Consider the following 19949-nt stretch of genomic DNA (forward strand, 5'->3'; position numbering starts at 1 on the left):
TGAGGCATGATGACAGAATTGAATGGAGCCAGTTTATCTTTAAATTGTTTTTCGAAGTTTTGTGTTTCAAGGTCACAAGGTGCTCATTTGCTGCTATAGTTCCAATTGTAACGAAGTTGACACTGAGGGGACCCATGTTTAATCTGCACATGGTAAGGCACAACATTTTCAGCTGCGTAGGAATTTCTTGTTACCAAAGTGGAGATGAACCACATCCAACACCTCTTTACTACAATGCAAAACCTAACCTTTCACAAAGACAGCTCTGCTCAGCATAAATAACCAGTCAGGCTGATAGGTTATCCCTATTGAAAGCTAACTCACTTGAAGAAGGACAAAAGAGAATCCCAATCTGTATCAACAGAGAAAAATACTGTCTCCTAGGAACAGTTTTGATGACTGTCAGTTCCTTAATGTGGTAGTAAATTAAATAAACAGATAAGTAATTGTGAGAGGTAGTATGCAACCCAGTAAAATACATGTTATAGAGATTTGTTTCCAGACCAGCTCATTTTATTATACTTTGGCTTAATAGAAAGTGTTTTAGTAATTTGTTCCAAAATCTTATGCATATTGTTTTTTAATTCAAATACCTTAACCTACCATAATCAGAACTAATTAAATTTATACTAATGTCTTCTGATTTAAGAGCTCTTTTAACTTCAATTTTCTTCATCCAATTTCCAGTTTTCAGGAGCACAGAATCCCTGTAATATATTAGCAAAGTTGTTAGCCAAGGACAACATACTCTGGTATCTGTAACCAAGTGAAAGAGCCTGTATTTGGTCCTAGTTCTTTAGTTTTGCTTGATAATTGGCCTAAGAATAACTTTTCAATAATGTATGATTTATGGCCATAAGAGGGCCAGATTCCTGCAGATCAGTTTCAATTTTGCCAAAAGTGCCAGACTTTGGCCAGAATTCTCATGAAGGTCAAGCAGTTGGAAAAGATTTTGTTTCTCTTTTCCCATTTGCTCCAAGCATCTCAGCCAACTGGAGAATTTAAATCCATCCCTGAGGGAAAAAAAGAATTTCTAAAATATAATTAAAGAAATACAGCTAACAGGAGCAAGTAACAACTGGTTTATCTATCTTTTTAAAAGGTGTTTTACTTGTTTTATATTTATGGGAACATTATTACGACTTTTCCATAATATGACATTGATGTTGAACAGATATTTACACGTGCTCTCTTCACTGACAAGCACACTGGCATGTTTTGGGGGTTTCTGAATCTCGTGTAGCATTTAAAATGACAACAGTGACTAGAAAATGCTGTAGGATAAAGAATAATTTTGTAATATAAGACATTAGCAGGGAGCATTGAAAATCTGCAAGTCACAGAACAGATGAAAAGCCAACACCCTAAAACTATGTGAGGCAAAAAAACCTGATCATACATACATAATTTTCTGATTAAAAATGACTTGGTTGTCAGCATCTCCTATGACCAATGTAACATAGTGAAAGTCTGGCGCTGTTCTCTTTGTCTGGAGCTGCTCATAGTTTGTTAATTTGATGGTTACTAAGATTTCGGCCAGCGTGTCACTGTATTTGGGAAGCTAGGGAAAATGATACAGAAGACAGAACTGCTAAAATATGCAAAGGAAAATATATGCCCCTCCATAAATTTCTACCCGTTGATACAAGCACAAAAACTCAACTCAAGCAATTTGAATTTGTGGTACAATTTTATTTGCTCTTCTGAGACACTGATTTTCAGTACTAACTTGGTCATAAGCTGAATATCCTAAGTTTAATTCAGTACTGACAATCAAGGACACATGCAAAGAGAAATATGCAAGAATATGATTTGTTACATAGAAGTTATACTTTGGCATCCCAACGTTCCTCTGTAAGATATAACTGTTAAATCTTCATTCTGAGAATTGAGCTACTCATCTGGTATTATGTCAAATGAAAAGTAAACTAGAATTGTTTGTTATACCAATAGAATTTCACACAGCTATTGAGCTTTTAACTTCCAATGTGTATTCATTTCTACCAACTTTAAGGTTACTTTTCAAATTTTGCATTTTAGAAAGTTAGAGTGTCTTTGTGATCCATATAAAGACAAAATGCGTATCAGAACCTCAAAGCTCTTGATTACACATAGAATTGTACCCTTCCTTTGAAAGGGCACCAGCTAGGTTAATGTAATAACTTACTGTTTCTCTGTATTCCTAAGTGTGCTGTAGAAAATAAACATGTGTTATTACCATTTCAGTAAGCTGTATTTGGATGTTTTGCTGTCTCTAGGGTTTGTTTAAATTCAAGACAGAAGAGACCTCTCAGACTCACATATAATGCCAGAATGTGAATATATTGGTATACATCTGTAACATAAAATGCTATCAACGAGAGAGGCCAATGTATTATGGGGATAGTCTGTTCCAAGGCTCTCCTTTGAGATTGAGGAGTTTCATTCTACCTGCTAAGCTGGAAGGAGGTCACAATATTCTGTGATCGTCTATCTGTGAAGACTCGGAACTGCTTTAAGTCAGTACTTGCTTTTTCATTTTTAGAATACCAGCATAAAAACATAAAATAAATATGAAAGAATGTACCTGTTCAATTTCAAGTTCGTATTTTGGAAGGTGCAAAACAGACTCTTTTATCTGGTTTCCAAAAGGAGGATGTCTGTTTAAAATCTGCAAAGATGTAAATCCAAGGAATCAAAGTCACCTGAGTAATTATGTTAATGACAAAAGCCCCTTTCTCTCTTGGTTCTCTACTGTCAGTGATGCCCAGAACAGCAACATTACCAAAAGAAAATTCCAACACTTTTACATGTTGCTACTGCTTCTGTTCAGTTAACAGCCAATCAACTACCAATGACTACTTAGGTTTTATACGAGATGACTCTTCTCTGCTGCACAAGCTTTAACTAAAACAGAACAAATGACAAGAAAGAAACACAAAAGGAGCCAAAAATGAGAAATCAAATTTCCAAAGTCAAAACAGAAAAATCCAAGTAAGATTTAGAAGTCTGTTATATCTTTCAGAACACTGGAAAAACAGCTTCCACAGAAAAGAAGCCAAAAGGCAAAGAACCAGTCCTAGGGCAACACTTACCTTTCCTAAAATAAGAAGTGCTTTACAGATGATTTAGAAGATTTTTATTCCACTCCTATCTCAAACTTGCAATAATGGAAATTTGGGATTTTTGTAATTAAGATACACTAAGAGAAACTGTAAATACACATTCCCTTTTTTATTTTTCCAACACTCCTAATAGAGAAGTGCATGCTGTCCTTTGTTTCAAACTTGTTAATGATGACATTCTACTTATTTAAGCATCTGCTTTCCACAGGCAGCCAAATCAGTGAAATCATCATTCACATTAAATATGCTACAACAAAACATCATACACCTTTTCAAGGAAAACCAGCAGTAGCAACACAGTTTTTTAAATTCTACTAGTTAAAATGAATAAATCACCTAAACATCTAAATTTTGATATGATTATACAGCAAAATATATATTAACTATACTGCTCAAATTAATACTGTATTAATACTAATTGAATTAATACTGTAACAGTATTAATCCTCAGTATTTTTCCTATCATATTTATCTATGTACAAAAATAGTAAGTTACCAATTCAAGCTCTCTTGCATTTATGTCTTCAATTTTTTTAAATGACGTCAGCCCAGCATTTACCATAGCATTTGACAATGATACACCTGTGAAAAACATGTATACAAGTTTCATGCTGTTAAAGGACAATGAATAAACTCAAATTATTCTAACAACTGCATTACAGCAGGTAAACCCAAAGCATAAATAATTCCATGTCACATTTGATGCAGCTTTCTGCCCAGCAAATCACTAAATTTATTTTCATTTAAGTATTTCAGTAGTAATTAATTTCTCCATTAGTAGAGAAAAAGAAATGCAATACAAACCAAACATGAAAATACACAATATTTCAATGATGACAACTTTTGCATTTTCTACAATAAAACAGATTTTAGATCACTTTCTGCAGGAGTCAAGAAATGTGTTCTGTATATATATGATAAGAAAGCATGCCACACAGTATTCTTTGTCTCAGAATGTTTTCCCTGTTCAAGAAATCATTTAACTATGTTAAAATCATAAAGACCTCAATGTTTTTGAACAAGTTAATAATGAAATACGCTGAAAAAGAAGTATTTATTATAATCTTCTACAAGTCATTCCAGCTTTAGCAAAAAACTTTCCCATGGCATGTAAGACACAAAAGCAGAGAATTCCATGTACGCTTCTATTTCTCTTCATGATTCACAGTACTTCCAGTGAGATTTAGACTTATCACAGCATATGAAAAGGCGTTTAACTGAGCTGGCATTACAGCCTATTACAATGACTGCAATGACTGTAAGATAAAAATAGTACCAAATACTTAGAATGAGTATTTGGATCCTTCTCACACAGTTCTGCTAAAGAACTTGTGAAAGTTCTGCTGAAGAGCTCTGCTAAAGAATAAGTGCAAGAAATCTGAAAATTAAGTGGGAAAACTCTTTATATACTTTTAGGTTGCTTCTTGGAAGACATTACTGTAATGTTATAAGAAAAGACTTAAGAATTAATAATTTAGAGAAACAGAAGACCTTTTGTCTTTTTATGTGTATTTGAACATCTTTTGGTCTGACTTGGGGAAAACATCTTTTACCATCTTCCTGCTCCTTTGGAGAAGCCCTGCAGTCTGAATACTGAGAACTCTCACATATTACTTCTGCTGCTAGAGCTGCTGCCCTGTTTCTTTATATCTGAAGCTGAAGATTAACTCTTTTATCCTAATTCCTAAAATGGTAGAAGGATTTCTACCAGTCAAGAGAATACCAGATATAAGTAAGACTTTTTATTTTCATCTACACTTCTGAGCAAAAAGAATAAATGGGGGTGGAAATAAAATTGAACAAGTAGTAAACATCATAAATCCTGTATGACAACTGATCATTATCCTGTCTGTCAGAACAAGCAACCAGAAATCAAACCTACCATTCAATAACAAGAGGGAGCATCATTACCGGACAGGAGCTGTAGAAATGCAGTAAGAATTCAACTGAAATATCAGTCTCAGTAAGGCCAAGTGTCAGTCAAAGAACAGTTGCTCTTATAATGGAAATACTGACTAATAAGGCATTTTTAAAGTTCAAAACCAGCACACTGAGATAAGAGTTTAAAAATTAAGGATTGTTGAATATGCTACATGTAGCAAATTTCTAGGAACTTAATTCATTTAACTTCAGAAAGAAACAGAAGAAGATTAGCAGCCATAGGCAGAGGTTAAAAAATCACATCATACACAGGCATCAATTCAGTGTTTGATTCAGGAAAAGAGTGAACTGTCAGAAGAACGTTCAAAAGAAGCTTGTGAGGGGAACAAATGACACTTTGGAAGTTAGCAGTTCTTTGTAACATATGCTGCAAGAGCTATGACAGCATAAGAAAAAAGTACCGAAAAAAAGGAAAATTGGACAGAGATGTCTGTATATTCACCTCTTATTAAAAAACTAAACGTGACTTTATTCTGCTGAATATAGTGTACAGGGAAGGATTTGTCTACACTGCAAGTGCCACATTTATCCCACTCATCCTAACTCCACAGAAATGCTGAACATGAGGCAGATTCCTCAGATGATTGTCAACATTGCCACAGGTGTGGGATAGGGGAAATGTGTTCCCAGCACTGTGCACTGTGCTGTGCACAGGATAACAAGCCCTGCCCTTGCTTTGAATCCACATGAATGAAGCATTACAGCCTCTGCCCTTGAGCAGGCAAGCCTGCAAGGTACCAGACCCGATGGACCTCTGGGTTTAGCCATTCTCTAATTTGCAGATCTCTGTACTACACTGTTCGGTGCAGAGCTGATGTGTCTCTAAAGAAATACAGAGAATGCTGCAGTGAATTTTGAGAGCATGAAGGTATGATAAGACCAGACATCAAAGCAGAGAGATACACTACTACCTCAAACAAGTATGACTACATTTTTATGAAACAGAAGACTCAAAAATTTCTGAACTCCTTTTCAAATAATTATGACAAGCCTGTACTTCAGCCAGAAGTTCATTCAATACAGCTACAGTGAAAGGAAGATCATTAGAAACTTTTGATCATCATGTGTATAAGAACCTCATGCACAATAAATTGATTTCTAGTTCATGATTCCTATCCTTTTCAACGTGAATTAAAAGGTTTTAATGCATACAAGTAAGAGGACCTACAGCAACAGCTGCCTGGAAAGGAAGGCATAGCCTAGTCAGGGACACGCGATCAACATCAATGTGGAATATGCCTGGGATACTGAGAGGAACATTAAGGAATAAGAACAATTCTGAACTACTTTGAAAGCCTTAAGAAAATTACTAAAGAGCTTGCTTTTGTTATGGCAGATTCTTCTGACAACTGTGGTACTCAATTGTGGCAAAAAAGTAATTAGCAGACTAATTCAATTATGTACGTAGATACCACAGAAATCAGCAGGCTCATTATGAGTTGAGATTCTTTGTCAAGATTACACTTTTGTAATTTTTAACTAGTACCTACCAATTTTTTCCAATTGCTTAGACACATGAAGTGAATTTTCCCAAAGTCTGCACCTGAAACACTTTGCTAAAATCAAAGAGTTTAATAAAGCAGAGAAGTTGTTCTTAGATGATGCCAGAAAGTCAGATAGCCCTGTAAAAAGAAGACTGACTTAAGTTAATACACTAAAATGTAGCTTATTAGAATATGTACCAAAAAAAAAAATAAATTTTACCATACATCTAGTAACTCTCAAGCCATTTCTAAATATTCTGCCAGTATCTTGTGTCAAAGTAAAGTCTTGAATAGGAATACATCCCAGCTGAGCCTGAATGAGACTGGAAAAAGAATGGGTTTGTAAACAAAGAACAACATCAAAGTTTTTGGGAAAAGAACTTTCCCAAAACATGGGAAAAAAAAGGAAATTCAGAATAGAAACAACAAAATACAAGATCTGGTCCTCTGCAAAATGACAAAAAACTCAGCAGGGACTTCAACAGCCATAAAATGGCAGTTTTTAAATAAAAAATAAAAAGGCAATATAATATTTACCAGTTTACTTTCATTTCTCTTGTTTTTATCTTCCCCTCCATTGGAAACCTATGCATGAAAACATACATATTTTCTACAATTCATTTTATTTATTGTTAAAAAGGTACTTTCAATTTTCAATGTATTTTTAAAATACCTGATAGTTATTTTGTCTTTGTCTTTATTCAAAGTGTTCAATATTTTCTTTTCATTTGTTCTTAACTTCACATCCACAAATTCTGTGCAGTTGGAGATCATTGTAATCTGTAATAAATTAAGTTTTTTAGCAATTTTTTAATTTTCCATTTTTTGTATCAATTATTCTATTTTTTTAAAAAAGAACACTTAAAAAATTGTCTCAACAGTATGAGCATGAAGACACAATCCATCAGTTCTTTTTAATACTGACCAACTTTCTTTCTTTTCTCTTCCTATAAAGGCTATTAATGAAAGGGGAAAATTTTTCTTTCAGCTTTTAAATTACTATTTCAGTTGAGGTTATCTAAAATCAACCACACACGTTGCTAACACTTTATACAAGGCAAATACAAACAACTTGTTCTGTTATGTATTTCACCTTGCTTTCTTCACACTTTAACAACAAAGATAGTCACAGGAGAAAAAGTGTTCCATTTTTTTCCTGGCAAATCTGTTTTACCATAGTATTTGCTTGAAAACAAAATGTCTTGTGCTTCAGATAACAACTTGTTAGCTGAAGGAGGAAAGTTACTTAAAACAGAAAGACAATTCCCCTAAAAGTAAAACCTGCTCTTGATGCAGCTGTTTTTTGCAACAAATAAAACCTACTAAAGCAGAAAACATTAAGGCTTTTAATACATAAACAGAACAGCTTCAGCAACTTTGCATCTTCATAAGCAAGTTCAGTATGGGGAGAAAGAGTTGGAAATCAAAAGATGTTAAAGTACAAAGTCTCAAAAATACGCCATATAGAATTTAATTAGATGTATTCTCTAGAACTTTATACAAAGCTGAGCTCTTTAAAATAAACACCACTTTACATTTCTTTTATCAGACTGTTTAAAAACAACTGAACATATGTAATTAAAAAAAAGTCAAATTACCAATTCATTTAGTGTCTCAGTTCCCTTAATTGTGAAAAACTGCTTCACTGTATCAAATGCAATGTAATACCATGCCATTAATCTTCCAGTCTCTGTAAAAGAAGAATATACTTAAAAAAATTAGTATATCAAGTATATCTTAGTGGCTTAAGAGTTTTTTAAGCCACAAAATTAAATTGGTTTTCTTATTACAGGCCTCTGTGAGATTGACCCCCACTGCTCAGTATGTTATTGCCCCTAGCTGTGTGATGGACACTGACTCAATCACAGAGAGGCAGAAAGAACCATGTAGCAATTCTTTCCAATGGAGATTAAGTCCCACTAACACACCAGGCAGTGAACTGTGGCTGCTAAGAAGCCAAACACCTCTAGCAGAGGACTCTAGAGAAGAGCTGGTACTGATAAAACCTGTCCTTCCTTGCACTGTGCCACAACCAATTATCCTGTCACAGTGCTCTGCAATCTTCTCATCTGCAACAAATTTTCAGCAACAAGGGAAGATCTATTAATGAAACTAGATTAACAGAATGAACATCCATGACTTGGTCAAGAAACTTGTCCATATATTCTACTCAAACAGTCCCTCAGATTTTACTCTCTACTACATTTATGTATCTTATTAATGGGTCACAAAGGTAGCTGAGGCCCTTCATAGTTCACTACTATCTCTGCATCACTTCTGAAAATTAGTTTATTTGAAACAAGTGTTACCTGTTGGTTTGAAATTATTTGCTTCATCCATCCTGATCAAATCAAAAGATGATAAATCATTTAAGTTCTTCAGACACAATTCTGTCAAAAATTTGAAAAATGTTTTCTGCATGTACTAAAAATACCTTATCCATGTACAAACCAGAAACATCATCATCAAATTGTAGGAATGTGTACCCAAGTAATTCCACTGAACACAAGTAAAGATTTTGGAATCCTTCTATTAAAATTGGTGGTTAACTTCTCTCTGGGAAAACTCACTGAAAAATAATTGATAGGGTAAGCCAACTATTTTTCAGTAAGGCAAAAGTTGCAAAGGAAAAGAAACTAGATGCTGGAATGTAGGTTGCCACATTCAATTTTGAATGACAGATCAGAGAGCCCACAAGCAAAAGACTACAGAGCTAACACTGAAATGGTTCAAATTTCAAATACCCACAAGCATTCATGAATCCTTCATTAGAAATTTTCATACTGTATCAGGTGCATTTGTATTTATTTCACTAAACCCACTGTGTCAGGTATCTGCATAAAAATGACCAAGTGCTTCTGTTCTCTGTTTTTCAAGACCAAGGCAATATTCAGAATTTAAAAGTCAGTTAGAACAGCACTCAAAGAGATAGTTCCCCTAGCAATGGTTCCCTTTCCACATGAAATATATGAAAACATTATATAGATTACTATAAAATATTTCATGTTGCAAGGAAGAGAAGCTAGTTCTTAACATCAGAACTGCCACAGTAAAGAAGCATTAATTGAATTTTTCTAGCACTATCTGTACATTTTAAACCATGCTTTCTCCCATAAAGGCTTATTTAGGTAGTATCACACTTCATTCCCTCTATTCCTTTCAACCTACATGGCAAGAATAGAAAACTTCTGATGTAAAAGATGGGAAAATATAGAAATCTACTGAAAGAGGAAATTTTCATACTGGTAAGTACTCCTCTTTTCACTGTCTGCAAGTCAGAGTCAATGTCTTTCACATTTGGGGACTTCAAGTGGTAGCAAAGGTACTTGTGTTCCTGAAGGCCCCTGAAACCCTGACACAGTGAACAGCCTCAGCATCATTCCATCAAGCCCAAAATCAATCACAAATGTTTCCTACACAGTTATGTTAAAAATGTGTAAGTGGAGTCCAAGTACAAGCTCTACAAATTTCTGGGCATTTTATTTGTTCATGGACCAGACCCTCCTCCAGATATTTTAGCTCCAAATGGTCTGGATGGACATGAGGATTTTCACTGAAGAAAGAAAATTGTATTTGTAGATTGGCAGATCTTGATAGCAAGTACTCTTTTATAAACATACTAACATTTAATGTACCAGAAAACTTACATTAAAATAAATTAACAAAATAAAACCACCTGAAGAGTTGTATGCTATTTCTGTATTTAAAGTTAATAGGCACCAATTCCCAAACGATTTTGTCCGCTGTATGTTTTCTAACAGAATTGCAAGCAGCTAAAATGCAGTATTTTTTAAAAAAGATTAATAACTGGGTTTTATTCAAGTCTTAGCAAAAAAAAAGCCTCTTAAACTCATGCAATTTTAAATTGCTTCTGGACAAGGCTATGATGTTTACATTTTATATGCTTTGTTTTCAAGGCTAAATTTATGAACGAAAGATGACATTTTCTGAAAAGAACTTTTTTGAAAGTATAGTACCAGAAATTAATGAAAGCAAGTGAGATCAATCAAAAGAAAATTAGGAAGAATGACAAACAATCAAAATTAAAGTGTTCTGCTCCATATTTCTGAGAATGTATATGGAGACGAGCTAGGTAAAGGCATTTAACGATTTTCCTCTATACAAGAAAAATTTTTCTACCAGTTAAAAGGCACCAATAGTATTTAAAAATATTAATAACAAAATAAAATTAATAACACACAGTAAATTACATTTGTTCTACAAATGGATCTATTGAAATTAATGGATCTAGATAATAAACATGGGTAAACATGCCCTAAATTGTAACATTTTACTGAAAAAAGCTAAGTAGCCACTTACCTTGTAATTTTGCTTCAATTCCAACTTTATCTAATCCAGATGAAAAACCTTCATGGCAAAGACAAAAGCTGTTTTAATCTAGTACTATCATACACTTCCTCCTCAATGTCATTACCCATTAAAACTGATTTGCTGATTTTTAGGAGGCAGACAAATACCCCAAAGTGTAAAATGTGGGAATATGTATTATACTGCAAACAAGTCAGGAGTCTTAGAGGGTGTAACTATCTAAGTATCAGTAAGAGACTGCTAGAACACATGTGCAAGGGTAAAAGCTGCAGACATCCCTCCATGTAAAATATCAGAGTCCTAAAAGTCTCAGAAATGTCAGTAGAAACTCCCAGGTACAGTTTTCTTATTTTGGAATATAGGAAGTGACCTAAACTGTAACATCCATTCAAGTACTAGATGTGCTGTGTTCCAGCTATAAATCCTCATAAAAAATTGTCTCCAGCAATTACCCAGTGACTTCAAAATCACGCATAGAGCAAGTGGGCAGGAACAAAGATATGGTCAGGGCTGGGGACTGGGATAATGTTCTGGACAAGATAAACTGAAGACATTGGAATTAAGGCAACTAGAATTTTATTCTAGGAAAAACTATGAAATACTAGACTATTCTTTTTCTGAGCAGATTACATATTCAGCAATGCAAAATACATTATGGCTTGATACTGTATTAATACATGGTCCAGCATATTAAGATAAAAAAAATGGATTATGAAGCTGTAAATGGCTTCTTCACAGTTTTGAAATGTTATACCATGCTGAAACTCCCACTGCTTATGTTAAAGAACAAAATGTTATAGGCCACATTGCACATCTTGTTTTCATCACGTTATGAAATAACAGTCCATAAGAAAATTACAGAAACAAGTAATATGGGCATAACACATCCTAATGCCATAGTTAGATGAATTAAAAAAAAATAAAACCAAACCAACCATAATGAGTTGGATTTTTTAAGGCTCTAATGTACAAGAATGTTGATCGTATCCATTCCAAAGCTACACTGACATCTGTGACAGTATGTAGCACTATTTCTGCATTTAAGTGTTCAACAAGGTGCCTGTGCAAGCTAGTGCAAAAAAAAACAAGAGTTAAGGACATTTACCAATGAGCAATACAAGAAGTGCTACAACTAATTTTTGGGAAGAAACAAAATCAAACTAACTCCTCCCCCCAAACCAAAACTGTTCACTGTAATCAGTGAAGTTGACAGAACACAGTAAAGATTGTGTAAGTAATCAACAATGTAATTTGTTTATTATGGCATAATGCCTAGCAAGCAAAAATAAACTGTCAACTGTGAAGTTCCACATTTACTAGAAAGCAAAGTCACATAGATTTAAAAATTACAGCACAGACATTCCATGCTATTGATATTCTAAATAGATTTGAAAAATTAAATGTTAACAAAATTAAGTTAGGAGAATTTCCTATTTTACCTTTTAACATCCTAGCTTTCCCACATATTTCTCACGTTAATCTGTTAACAGCAAATATAGGTCTAGTATTTTCCAGACTCTATCATCTAGAAATTCAGAGACATGGGCTGCATTCAATTCCTGCTTTTTGTCTTTGCAATAAATACTCTTTCAGCTTCCTCAGGTTTCAGCAGGAATATAAAACTTTTTTTTTTAGCTTAAGATGTCTTAAAGATTCTTTTGGCTGATAAAACAAGAGACCACCAACTACTGAATAGCTTGGCTTTATTTTCGTTAATTCTTTCTTGATTTCTTCTAAATAGACAAAAGCAGAGCCCAAAACCCACGTGAAGAAAAACACATTCTGTAGAAACGATGAAGTTTAGCTACTATCCACAGAGTCTCATAAAACATACTTAGTTACCTGCTCTCTATTATATCAGCACCATTTAACATCTGCATGTATCTCTCCCTGGTACTGCAACGAGTCATAATAACGGCTGTGGCAGTAGTGTCAAACTGAAAAATAAAACCCCAAATAAAAGCTGCTCTTCAGTTCTTAGAAAAAAAACCACAGTTGAATATGCATCACATACCTGCTGAATCCACTAAAACTCTTTTCTCAAAATCCTGTCTGAAATGGGTATTGTAAGCCAGTTTCCTACTTTCTCTCTAATCCTCATTCACTATTTAACCCAAAAGTAATCTTCAGATCTTTTTCCACTGCAAGGTGAAGCAGTGATTTTTGATGGAAAATACAAAAGCAAGAAGATTTCTTTCTCAACAGAAAAGTTACTTAGGAGTAATTTAAGTATTAATAACCCTTTAAAAATTAAATGCTGCAGTAAAATTCCTGGCATTGTACTTTCTTCTGCAAGAATAGCTTCTACTAATTTGCCTATAGACAGCACCAATACAATAAAACATTCACTTACCTGAGGCCTTCCAGCTCGCCCAATCATTTGCAGAATATCAGTTTCACTGTACTCTTGAAACACTCCTCCAACATAATGCATTGTGGATTTTATAACCACCAGGTGTGCAGGCAGATTGACTCCCATAGCTAAGGTGCTAGTAGTAACTACATCAGATCAAAGTATATGAACACCATCAAAATGTCTAGCAGACACTAATGAAGCAGCAAATAGGTAACTTAACTCTTGATGCCTAAGAGCTCTTAGTTTCTAGTGGAATCAGTGGGCATTCTGCACCCATATTTGTTCTCATATTCTTTAACAAATTACATCCCCGATAGTTTTACTTAAACATTCCTTTATACTTGGAGATAATCCAGAATATGATCCATGTTCAATATAACAGACACACCATGGAGAAACCTTACTCTTATTTCTTCAAGGGTATGTATTTGAATAGAGCCATGGCTTCATCTTGCTTAGTAGTGGTCAGTAGTAAGATATATTTTTTTAAGTCATCAGTCATCAGCATTGTTTATATCCATGGTACCAAACCAGAATCACCACCAATACTATCACAACATTACCAGTACACACTCTCACATGGAAAACATCAGTCAAGTATGTGGCAAGTAATCTTAGACTCCTGTTTCCTAATTCACTTTCTCTAAAGAATATATGGAGTGGCAAGAATTTAACAAAGAAAGCCAGTCATATGGGCCAACTGATATTACTATTCTGCTAGGAAAATGATGGATTATTGAAATTTCCAATTCTTTTGGAAATGAAAATTAGTAATTATATTATCTTTTATGACCATTGTAACAGGAAAGAAAAAAATTCACAAATCATTTAGTGTTGTATATGAGTCACCCAGACAATTCCCCATAGGCTCTAGGTCTTTTTTTTTACAGAAAAAGAAAGCCTAGATGAGATGAGACAATCACATCTCAGATCCCTTCTCATTTCACGTAACAACAGATGGAATATTTCTTAGGGACCTCCCCATCAGTCACAACACCTTGCATGGGAGTTTGAAAATAGCATCCTGCTCACCTAAGGTACATAAATGTAGACGATTACCTTCAGGGAAACCACAGTTGCAAAGAAAACATCTTGGAAACTTGGAGGAAAGATTCACTAGCACAGAACTCCACCTCAATGGGAGGGTTCAGTGGTAGGAAAAGGAAACAGACATGGCCAGACCTATATGGACATAGGAGGGGGATGACCTCCGTGTGTGGTGAAAAGAAGTTCTATGGTCTTTAGAAACAGTGCATATGTAGGCTCACAGGGTGAAAGTACATGTGAAACACAAAACCACCTTTACCTGGATTTCACAACTTCCAAAGGTTAAGCAAACTATAGAACCATAAAATATTACTTCCAAACTGCAATCTTCTCAGCATATATAAATGAAATTTTGGCTAAGTTAATTTTACTTACAAAGTACTGGCAAGTCTCCGACAGTAAAAGCTCCTTCAATTATTTTTCTGTCTGAGATCTCCATACCCGCATGATGATAAGCCACACCATATGTCAAAAGGTCTGATAATGAAATTATTATATACATTATTTGACTAGGTTTTCTCAAGCAAATATTCAACCACAGAACAGAGAAGTTGTAGGTTATATTTACCTCTCAGTTTGGAGTCCTTCAATGAATTTGCAAACCCCTGTAATCTATGCAACACACACGAACAACAACAACAAAAAAACCACAAATTAAAAAATATACATTCTTTGGTTGTTTTCAATCACCACCTTTCCCATCCTCACAGAGAGAACAGACTGACTCTCGGGGGCAGCTATTGCAGCATTTTGAGCCTGGTCATCTTTCCAAGTGACAATCAACAATCTTTATGTGTTGTTCACATAAAGCAAATAAGGTCATATTTTAGGTCCAAAGCCAGGAGAAGCTTCTGCAGCTGCCATGACTAGGCAACCCTGAAGTAAATAATAATTAATATGGCTGTATTTATTAAGATTATCTGAAAAAGTAAAGACAACTTAAAACACTAGTAAAGTCACATCCAATTCAACTATTCATATGCCTAATCTTTGCATTACAAGGTCTCAGAGGGCCATAAGAACTAGCATTTTTATGTTCAGAAAGCAGTTTTGAGAAACAACTTAATGTTTGTGAAAAGTATCCTAAAACTCTGAGAAGTAAATAAAACTTCCCAAGAACAGTGCCAATTTACCAAAAAGAATGTCAACTGTGAAAGTGATTTTGTTCAACACTCCTCTGCTAGAAACTGTATTAGCTCAATAGCTTTCTTCACAGATATCACAGGTTTACTAACATGTACAAACACTTATTTCCAATTTAAACAGAAAAATACCTTTGTTTCTGTTCTATACTCAGTAGAAATTTAGCATCTTTTGCAAGAACAGAAGCAGCCTGCTGTACTCCTTTTCTTGTAGCACAAAACTATAAATAAAAGATATTTTTTTGAATCAACACCTTCACGAAAGAAACAATTTCAAACATGATAAAAAAAAGCTGCTGTACCACAAGTGCTGGTTTTTGCTCCGAGTATGTTTGTATAACGCCAGCTATCTTGTAGTTAAGAGTCAAGTCAAATTTGAATTCTGTCTGATTGTCACTGCAAGGAAAACCAAGCACAATTTTGCGTAGCTTCACTGGTCGTTGATCCTCATCTATTTTCAGGCATACAGCAGGCATCTTACTATCTGAAAGCCATTCTGCAATCTTTAAAAAAGAAGTAGAACAGAAAAGATACATTTCTTCTTTTAATTGTGCTCCAGCTCTAATAGCATAACAAAATAATTAACTTAGCTTTTGTCATGTGTAAACTACTAACACGGTTTTTTATTTTTTAAAATCACAAGTGAGGGTCTGCTTTTTTCAGGACCAATATAATTTGTACTGAAATCTCAAGTCTGTGATTTGCACATAAGAGGCAAAAATCACAAGCAGAAATCTAAAACTGAAGCATGTCCATACATGGCTGACATTTCCATACGGTTGAAGGTAATCTTACATTAGCAGCAGCCTCATGGCTGTATTCAGATGACAGCTTAAAAAATACTATTTTGCTATCCATCTAAAATTGTAATTCCAGACAAATTTTATAAAACACAACTCCATTAATCAAAATACAGTTAAAATGTAGCTCTTACATCTTGAGTATTCGGGATTGTTGCAGAAACAGCTACAAATCTCAAGGGAGGAACAGTGTCATGCTTCTCTAAGTGACGCCAAAGAGAAGACTGAATAGTTTTCATCCGACTGACTACAACTTCCAAAGTTGCACCACGGCTTTCATCCTTTATAACGTGTACCTATCAGGAATTTTAAAAGATGTGCTAAATATTTTCCAGTTACAATCTGGACATATGCTAAATACATTAAATATTTTCTAAGATTCCTTTTATCTCCACAAAAGATACAAAAGCAGTGCATAAATCCACATTCATTTTCTTACCTCATCAATGAGAAACAGTCGCACAAGCTGGACTATAGAGTTGTCTCTCCACCTTCTAGTCATGCTATCCCACTTTTCCTTGGAGGAATAAAACAACACATCAAAACAACAACAGAAGCTGAAAGATGTTTTAAATGCCAACATATGCCACAACTATAGTACATGGACACATGCCTAAACTTCAATAAATCTTTAAACAGATACAGTTAAATGAATTCAAGCTAATACCATCTATTTTGCATCTGGCACATTATTATATTACTAACTTTTGTTTATATGAACTGAGAGTGTGTACAGCACTGTGCAGACAAAAAAAAGGACCATAAAATTACTGTGTATTACAAAAAAAAAAAAAAAAAAAAAAAAAAAAAAAAAAAAAAAAAAAGCAGTCCTTGCAGCATACAATTAGAAGACCACTAATGTCTCTTTATTCTAAGTTCTTGTAAGAACTGGGAATGAAACCTACAGGTGTAGTGATAATAATATCAGCATGATGCATTTCAAATAAATCATCCATCAGTGTATCTCCTGTCAGCTCCTTGCAGGTGAGTCCTATAGGTCCAAATTTTTCTTTCCAGTCATCAAAACGCTGACTGCATAGAGCTTTTATTGGAGCCACTAAAAACAACACAAAATAATGAGAATTAAATCGGGAAAACCAAATCTTCAACTGTATTAGAAATGCATGCATTTAGTTTCTTTGGTAAGATGCCTTCTTGAAATTAATTTCCGTAATTTTCAGCTTTGCTTCCAGAACCATAAAATCTGTACCTGATGTTACTGTTCTTATTATCCTACTCCATCTGCACAATCAATGTTGAGCTTTGGGCCCTAGTTTTTCCCATCAGCAACCAGAAACAGAACCCTTTAATTAAGATTATTTATGCTGTCTCTTAATCCTTTATGCTGTTGGGTTTGATTTTCCTTTGCAGTACCACATGGAAACAGTCATTCAGCTATCAAAGGTTTTCTCACAGATGGAAGAAACCACAGGAAATACATCTTTTCTGATGGAAGATCATACAAATACCAACCTTTTCCCAGTTCAGAATTATTTGAATACTCTGTATTCAGAGAGCAAAGTATAAGTGAGAAAACATCCAAGAGCAAGAGACAGGCTTTTATTTCTTCTGCTATTCTATCAAAATCAAATGTACAGTTAAGTGTAGGGTCATATGAAGCAGCTAACACAGCAGGTAGCAGTTCTCATGCTGGTTCTCATGAACAGAGTCCTAAAACAATCAACTCTTTTTTTTTTTTTTCCTGAGAATACACACTGTACTTTTGTAGACTCTTTTTTCCCCAGAAATCAGATGTCATTCTCAATAAGGACTCATATTAACAATACACGTTGGGCTATGCTAGATGATTAAGCTATATAGAAAATGCAGGGATGTAAGTGAGACAATCTATGCATGAGCAATAAACAGCCCCAGTATAACAGATCTTGCAGGGATGTCTAACTAACATTCTAGGTTAGTTAGAGGCACTGGAATATTAATTATTTCTGCATATTAGCTCACAAATGACCTCTAAAACAAAGAGATTTAAAGAAGCAGTCTCTGCTTCAGAAAGAGGTGTAAAATCTCGTAAGAGTATCAGAGAAATAATTAGCTCCAGAAAACTGATTTATCTACCAGCAAGTAATTCACAAAATCACACAGCTAATCATCTTCAGCAATGCAAGAATGCAAGAAGCAAGTGATTGCTCCTGGAACCACAGTCATCAGTCCTTCGATGTAAAGCTACTGGAAAACAACTCTACAGAACTACTGCAAGCTAATTCACATGTATGGGGCCAGTGATAAACCAGGCACCAGTGCTCACACAGCAGGACATGGTCTGATTCCCACCTTTTTTCCAACATTCAGAAAGCTGACAAGTCTCTTCTCCATCATTGTGGAATCTGGAAGGTCAGCAGATTTAACTCCACTAGCAGCTAACTGCTTCCTTACTGCCAGTTCCAACCAACCAAGTTGTAGCAATTCAACGAAGGCAAGTGGAAACTATTACCATAAACTCAAGGTGGTCCAGCTGACAAAGAATCTGTAGCACATGCCTGCTTCTAAGACCAGTTTACAATACAGAGTAAACTCTAAAGCAACACTAGCTTTATTGTAAGAAGTTGAACAAAATGGAATAAAAAAACAAATATGAAGTTTTTGTAAATATAAGGATAAAACTTTTAATAGCAAGGCTGACAAACATGTACAAATAAATTAAAACTGGGACAAAAGCACCAATTAATTCAAATTTACACAATATTAACTCAGTTCTCCAGGAAGAAAAGAAAAAAAGTTTAACTGGTGTGAGTATCTCCAAGTATTTTCATATTTCTACACAGATCAGTTAAATTCATGAAGATCACAGTTCTGGTGCCTCTGAGGTAGTATCCAGAAAACAGCGGGAAACCTTGCCAGGTAAGTGAATACTGAAAAATTTGATCCTCATCTCAGAGCAACAGCCAGCCGTACAAAAGATAGTGTCAGCCAGACACCATGCGCTAAGAATTTGTTTTAGTTTCCTTAGCTTCCTCCTTACCGTTTTGTGTACACCTCGCCTTCTTGGAGGACAAACTTCTACAGGATTTTCTAATTTTTATTTGTATAGGCAATGCTGAACACTACAATCACACAGTGCTGTTAAATACAAATAATAGCTACAATGGTACCACAAATAAACACTAAATCAGCTTTTTTAAGAATGAAGCAGGTTGCAATACCTTAATGTATTTAATCTCAGTATTATTCCTGGATTCACTTCAGATATCTGCATTCCCAGAATGACATTTTCTGTTCTGTCACCAAAATGTTTAAAACTGCATAATACTTACTGTAAACAACTTTAATATTTAACCAAGGCAGTGGGGCTTCCATGAGTAATCTGGTAATAGCTAGTTCGAACATTACAGTCTTTCCAGAGCCAGTTGGAGCACAAATCACAAAGTTCCTATCTGTATACAAAAGCTAGGAAAGAATTGGCAAATTCTGTAAAGTTTTCAATAATGACAAATGAAAAGTTTGCATGACTGTGCTTCCTTTCCACACATTTTATCCTTCACCACCTTAGAAGCCAAGTGTGTCCATGTCAAGCTCACTCATTTTTCTCTGAAAAGATTGATTCTTCTCTCCCTCCTCCTCCGCAGTGTCATTCACCCGTGTCACTCACTCACCCACCCTTCCACCTCCCTGCAAATATATTACCATTCTGTATGCAAATATATAATTCTCATCTTAACATAAACGTATTTTAAACTGAGAAAAACACTTTTTAAAGTTCTTCTGGTCTCTTCTCCCAGCTAGGCACA

General features: G+C 34.8%; 1 protein-coding gene across 1 annotated transcript in view; it reads right to left on the reverse strand.

The window, feature by feature from the left end:
* HFM1 (helicase for meiosis 1) overlaps positions 1-19949 on the reverse strand; it is a 31825-nt gene that overhangs the window by 5213 nt on the left and 6663 nt on the right. The window contains exons 7-28 of the mRNA XM_038144496.1: positions 19476-19608; positions 17109-17260; positions 16643-16720; positions 16338-16499; positions 15706-15906; positions 15536-15624; positions 14830-14873; positions 14637-14738; positions 13212-13357; positions 12701-12795; positions 11794-11927; positions 10850-10897; positions 8839-8919; positions 8128-8219; positions 7203-7309; positions 7067-7114; positions 6755-6852; positions 6536-6667; positions 3601-3686; positions 2567-2650; positions 1404-1561; positions 604-707 (exon numbers count right to left, since the gene is read on the reverse strand). Coding sequence (XP_038000424.1) covers positions 604-707; positions 1404-1561; positions 2567-2650; positions 3601-3686; positions 6536-6667; positions 6755-6852; positions 7067-7114; positions 7203-7309; positions 8128-8219; positions 8839-8919; positions 10850-10897; positions 11794-11927; positions 12701-12795; positions 13212-13357; positions 14637-14738; positions 14830-14873; positions 15536-15624; positions 15706-15906; positions 16338-16499; positions 16643-16720; positions 17109-17260; positions 19476-19608 — 2374 coding nt within the window. The remainder of the gene's footprint in view (positions 1-603; positions 708-1403; positions 1562-2566; positions 2651-3600; positions 3687-6535; positions 6668-6754; positions 6853-7066; positions 7115-7202; positions 7310-8127; positions 8220-8838; positions 8920-10849; positions 10898-11793; positions 11928-12700; positions 12796-13211; positions 13358-14636; positions 14739-14829; positions 14874-15535; positions 15625-15705; positions 15907-16337; positions 16500-16642; positions 16721-17108; positions 17261-19475; positions 19609-19949) is intronic.

The sequence above is a fragment of the Motacilla alba genome, chromosome 8 (genome assembly GCF_015832195.1).
Source record: "Motacilla alba alba isolate MOTALB_02 chromosome 8, Motacilla_alba_V1.0_pri, whole genome shotgun sequence".
Taxonomy (NCBI): domain Eukaryota; kingdom Metazoa; phylum Chordata; class Aves; order Passeriformes; family Motacillidae; genus Motacilla; species Motacilla alba.